This window comes from Vipera ursinii (assembly GCF_947247035.1).
Source record: "Vipera ursinii genome assembly, chromosome: 1".
NCBI lineage: Eukaryota > Metazoa > Chordata > Lepidosauria > Squamata > Viperidae > Vipera > Vipera ursinii.
This window is the reverse complement of record NC_139512.1, coordinates 91,678,504-91,684,503: the sequence shown is the minus strand read 5'-3', so window position 1 is coordinate 91,684,503 and position 6,000 is coordinate 91,678,504. Positions and strand designations below refer to the sequence as shown.

The window sequence follows — 6,000 nt, the reverse complement described above, 5'->3', positions numbered from 1 at the left end:
GTATCCACTGCCCTTAATGAAAGACATGCTGTCCCACCTGGCTAAGGGGAGGGTGTTTACCCGCTTGGATTTACGCGAGGCCTATTATCGGGTGCATATCAAGAGAGGAGATGAGTGGAAAACAGCGTTTAACTGCCCATTGGGCAGCTACCAATTTCGTGTAATGCCATTCGGACTCCAGGGGGCCCCCGCCGTGTTCATGCAACTAATAAATCAAGTTTTGCATGAGCATTTATACAGGGGGGTGCTCGTGTATCTTGACGACATCCTTATATATACGGAGACAATGGACCAACACGTTGCCCTTGTGCGCCAGGTCCTGCGGAAACTCCTAGAAGCACGATTGTACGTGAAATTATCAAAATGTGAATTTCATGCGTCTCGATTGGACTACTTAGGCTATCGGGTCTCGGCGGCCGGGGTTGCAATGGATCCAAAGAAAGTAGAGGCTATACTGCAGTGGCAAGCCCCGGGGACCAGACGGCAGCTACCGAGCTTCCTGGGGTTTGCCAATTTTTACCGCCAATTTATACCATCTTTTGCTGCAGTGGCTCTTCCGTTAACAGACTTGCTAAAAACCAAGAAGTTGGCGGTGAAACCACGGCCAGGGTTGCGTGTAACGTGGACCATAGACTGTCAACGGGCCTTCGAGACCCTAAAAGGTTTGTTCACCCGAGAGCCCATACTTCTGCAACCTGACCCGGCAGCGCCATACGTTGTGCAAGTAGATGCTAGCGACGTGGCAGTCAGAGCTGTCCTTTTGCAGCACAACAGTAAAGGCGCATTGCAACCTTGTGCTTACGCGTCCAAAAAGTTATCAACCACCGAACGTGCCTGGGCTATCTGGGAAAAGGAGGCCTACGCCGTTCGGTGGGCATTGGAGACGTGGCGGCATCTCCTAGAGGGGGCAGAAAAGCCCTTCAAAGTATGGACGGACCATAGAAATTTAGAAGCCCTGCAATCCCCACGTAAGTTGGCCCCTAAGCATGTACGGTGGGCCCTGTATTTCAGGCGGTTCAGGTTTACCCTGAAATACGTCCCAGGGGGGAAGAATTTCCTGGCGGATGCCCTCTCGCGGCTTCCGCAGTATGACAACCAGCGGGAGGAGGTGGTGCAAGCTCTTATCCCTCCTCTCGGCCCAGAGAGGGTACAGGCCGTACAGAACAGGGTTGCGGATGACCTGGTACAGCGGCTGAAAAAAGCCCTGGAGGGAGATGGCTGGCTACAGCAGCACCCGCGGCTCCTAACCCGACGGGACGACCTGGCCTGGTATGGGAGTAAGATGTATGTGCCGGAAACCCTGCGAGACATTGTGCTGTATAGGTGTCATGATGCCAAGCAGGCCGGACACCTCGGGATCCTGAAAACTCTGCACCTTGCTAGACGTCAGTTCTGGTGGCCCGGGATGAGGCGGCAGGTCAAAGAGTATGTCCAGTGTTGCCGCACTTGTGCTATCGCCAAACCCCAGCCCGGGAAACCAGCAGGGCTATTGCAAACGGTGGCGGACCCCTGCCGGCCATGGCAGGACATCGGGATGTATTTCATTGTAGACCTACCAGAGAGCCGGGGGTACACTGTCATCTGGACCGTGGTTGACCTGTTTTCCAAACAGGCCCATTTTGTCCCGTTGAGGGGCTTGCCTTCGGCCCGGCGTCTGGCCTGGCTGTTTATAACCCATGTGTGCCGCTTACACGGGCGCCTAGACGCATTATCTCGGACCGGGGAGTGCAGTTTACCGCCAAGTTTTGGCGTGAGTTCCTCCGGTTCATCGGGTCGTCCCAGGAATTAAGCTCGGGGTACCATCCCTGCACGAATGGTGCTGCTGAACGGGCCAATGCGGCAGTGGAGCAATATCTTCACAGTTACGTCTCGTACCAGCAAGCGGATTGGGCCGACCTCCTGGCGTTTGCGGAAATCGCCCACAACAATGCGGTGCACAGTAGCACTGGTCTCCCACCGTACACAGTGGTGTCTGGCTACGATTTCCCTCCCGTTCCCGAGTGCGACCAGGGGTCACCATCCCCGTCAACCCCAGGAGTGGATGCTGCAAATCAGAAAGGCATGGGCAGCGACCAAAGAGGCCCTGAACAAACAAGCCAGTATCGTAAAGGCCCAAGCAGACAAGAAGCGCCAACCGTTCTACACCCCAGGGGTTGGGGATTGGGTGTACTTGTCTACAAAATACTTGCGGTTGCAAATACCTAGCAAGAAGCTGGGCCCTAAGTACCTAGGCCCCTTCCAGGTCACCCACATCATCAACCCGGTCACGGTGCGCCTCCGGCTGCCTAAATTCCTGGGCAAGGTGCATCCCGTGTTCCACGGGAGTTTGCTAAAACCAGCCCCCGTTCCTGTCCGGGGGGAGTTAGTAGGGCCGGGGCCCGTGGGTGATGGACAATATGAGATACAGGAGATTCTGGACTCCAGGATTCAGAGAGGGCGACTACAATACCTAGTGCTTTGGAAGGGATACCCGGTTACTGAGGCATCCTGGGTGGCGGAATCGAATGTTCAGGCCCCTAGGTTGGTTAAGGCGTTCCACCAAAAGCACCCTGGTAAGCCCTCGGGAGGGAGTCGAAGGGACACTACTGCTCTCCTTGGTGCATGTATAACTTCTATGTCTTGCCTTCCAGGAGGAGCCTTGGTAGGAGGGGCCGAGTGTCGAGCCCTACGGGCTCGACACTACAAGGGGGACCAGGGGAGCACTTCCAACAATGCCCGCGCAGCACCGACGGCCCATTGGCGCCCGCACCCCCCCTGTTTGGCGGGCGAACGCCAGACCCGCTGCCGCACTTACAGCTGTTCGGCGGGCGAACTCCGGACTGGCGGCTGCTCCAGCAGCTGATCGGCGGCCGGAGGAGATTGCGAGCGGCCGCAGAGGTCCCGCGGCCACATCAACAGCTGATCGGTGGCCGGAGATTGCGAGCGGCTGCGGAGGTTCCGCGGCCGCATCAACAGCTGAGGGGCAGCCGGGGACGTCTACCGGTGGTCACACAGCGCGATCAACTGAGCGGCAGCTAGAAACAGCCGCCAACGGTCGCACAGGCCTCACGGGACTTTTCGGGTTGGAGAGTGTGGGTGGCTGCTTCGCAGACCTGGCGGGTGTAGCAGCGTGCAAGCCTGCGGCGACACAGGGCGTTATTCAGTTGTGCCCGGACTTTGGGGACCGGCAAGGGGCCATGGGTGTAGCGCAGGGGGTTGCTGTGGTGGAGGGGAGCACAGCTGGGACTTTAGGAGGGGGGTGGGTTTGTGTCTTTTTCCACGCTGGTGCCGGTAAAGGCAGCTGGGCGTGGGTTAATGGAGTAGGGGGGTGGAGTATTTACGCAGGCCAGGCGGATGCTGGTCTGCGTGGGGGAGGGGTGGGGCCTAAGGGTGGGGCTGCTACCTAGTTACGAGCATGGAATAAAAGGCGCGTTGGAGCGTGTGGCTCTCAACGCTGACTTTGTTAAGGTTTAGAGATCCTGCTATTAAAGGTACTCTTTCCAGTCATCCGTACTTCGTCGTGATTTTTCCTGTGTGCTTGATGCTCCGGCGAAGACGTGGAGTTCACACTATCTATATACTGCTTTTTGATAGAATGGAAAAGTTAGCATCTTATGGACCACTTACACTTGTATATATTTGAGAATACTCTTGCAGCCAGATTTGTTCTCTTCAAGAAAACTAAAAATATTTCCTTATTTCAATCTGCATGTGTGAACCCTAATTTCCTGTACCATTTAATTGCGTCCTTACGTTCATAGGTTTGAGTTGTTTTCTTTTTTCATCTTTCCTCTTTAGTTAGAAATAATGTGTGCTATGCAAGAGCAACAAATAGCAAAAAAGACATTTTTGTGTTCTCATCTTTAATGTAAAGCAGGGACTGGTTCTATGGACAAAGGTTTTTTTGCAGACCAGAGGGGGTGTTGTTTCATGTTCTGCCTGCATCCCGCAGATGAGGCTTTGCTTGTTTGCACGGCCCGGTTGCTGGAATGCCATGGCCCAGTACAGGTCTACAGACTGGGGGTTGGGGACCCCTGATGTAAAGGATTATTTGCTATTCATATATTGTATGAAAAAAGATAAGATCATAGCTTGATAGCTCCTCTTAGTTTCGCTGAGCGTCCCCTAGGATTGTTTTTAATTTCTGTATCCTGGGGAGTGAGCACTTTCTTTTCTATATGTTTCCATTTCAAATTACAATTTTCACTGAGCAATTCATCCTCCTCTTCTAAGAAGTCTGTTCTTGCTCTCCTGATCTTCTGCCTTACACTGAGGTTGAACCTTTCTGAAATGTCTATCCCATGCAGAAATCTTTTGACAATACGATCTTCTAAAGAATGGAAAGTAATTGCTACAAGTCTTCCCCCAGGTTTCAGAAAATGTTCAGCTGCCTTTAAACCTCCATAGAGTTCATGTAGCTCATTGTTGACAAATATGCGCAAGGCTTGAAAAGTTTTGGTAGCTATATGTGCTGGTCTTGAAAGTTTGTCTTTTCGAGCATACAAAATGGTTTCTGGAAAAGCACCTATTTAAAAAAAGAAAAAGAAACAATGAAAATGAAAATACGTTGGCATTCAAACACTTCTGAATAAATTTACAATCTTTTTAACTCTAGTAAATATCTGGAAATTGATGCCATTTTAATATTGGCTCTCGAAATTTTAACAAGCTAGTGATAATGTGTCTGAATCTCTAGGTTATTCAAACTCAATCTCATTTTTGGTAAGTGTTGACATTATGCTGGTTCAAGTTGGCAAGTTATAAAGAAATATTTTATATTATTTGAATTTATAATCAGCAAACACAACTTATTTCAATAAATTGTAGCATCCAGTTTCATATATTTTATATACACTTGAAATGAAAATTAATCTATTTTTACTTCTTCTGGAAGTCTGCAGTCATTCACATTATTCACTTGCTTTATTTGGCACCATGAAATATAATGAACATGAACATGTTCATTATATGCTGCTGTTTTCCAGCAAGTGGCTTAAAAATGTATTGCTATTTTATTTCACTTTATTTACAGTCTCGTTATTTCTCCTATCAATCTGATTCTGACTTGATGCCAGAATTTCTTACTAAAAGACTTACCAGTGGACAAACATTCCATCCTATTGCTTGAAATACATTATTAAATAATGGAAATAAGAACTAATTTTGGTTGTCTGTTAAAAGGTTACAGTTGGGTATATGCCCCATTTCCATTTCAAAATATGCAGAAATGACAAATGGATGTCTACATTTAGATACAGAAAATGTTTTGGTGTCTGCAGCAAGTCATGGCTTTTAAATATTTTTCATTTTAGATTTATAATTTAAAGCATCATATATATTTCATGTATATATGAAATTTTCCTTTGACTGGAGCTTCTTGGGGCAATTAAAATCCTTATATAAGATGCATAAAATTCATATTTAGTTAAGCCACATAATGTAATTTCTATAAGTAGTATGAGTGGGTAAAAAATCAGTAAAAATAAGACTATCGAGAGATTAATTAGATTTTAGATTTAGATTTTATTAGATTTATATACCGCCCTTTCCCGAAGGACTCAGGGCGGTTTACAGGGCATTTTAAAATCATACCAATACAAAATACAAAGTTAAAAGACAAATAAAAGATTAAATTATCCCTGAAAATAAAACCCAGTTAAAATTCTCAGCCTGGGTCAGAGAGCTCAAAGAGCCAAGTCTTTAGGTCTCGGCGGAATGAACGTAGGTCAGGGGTAGTCCTGAGCTCCATGGGCAGCTGGTTCCAGAGGGCAGGCGCACCCACAGAAAAGGCCCTCCCCCTGGGTGTTATCCGCCGGCAATCTTTTACCGGCGGCACCCTGAGAAGACCCTCTCTCTGCGAGCGCACTAGACGAAGGGAGCTTGATGCTGGCAGCAGGTGTTCCCTCAAATATCCCGGACCCAAGCCATTTAGGGCTTTATAGGTCATTACCAGCACCTTGAATCTCACCCGGAGGGCAACCGGAAGCCAATGCAGCTCACAGAGTAGAGGTGTTACATGGG

The 6,000-nt window shown here is 48.8% G+C and overlaps 1 protein-coding gene across 3 annotated transcripts in view; it reads right to left on the bottom strand.

Annotated features, from left to right (window-relative positions):
• Positions 1-3,841: 3,841 nt before the first annotated feature.
• The window catches only part of METTL15 (methyltransferase 15, mitochondrial 12S rRNA N4-cytidine), an 88,781-nt gene continuing 86,622 nt past the window's right edge, over positions 3,842-6,000 (bottom strand). For all 3 annotated transcript variants that reach the window (XM_083362421.1, XM_083362420.1, XM_083362422.1), the window contains exon 6: positions 3,842-4,504. In XM_083362421.1, coding sequence (XP_083218547.1) covers positions 4,065-4,504 — 440 coding nt within the window. In that variant the 3' untranslated portion in view covers positions 3,842-4,064. The remainder of the gene's footprint in view (positions 4,505-6,000) is intronic.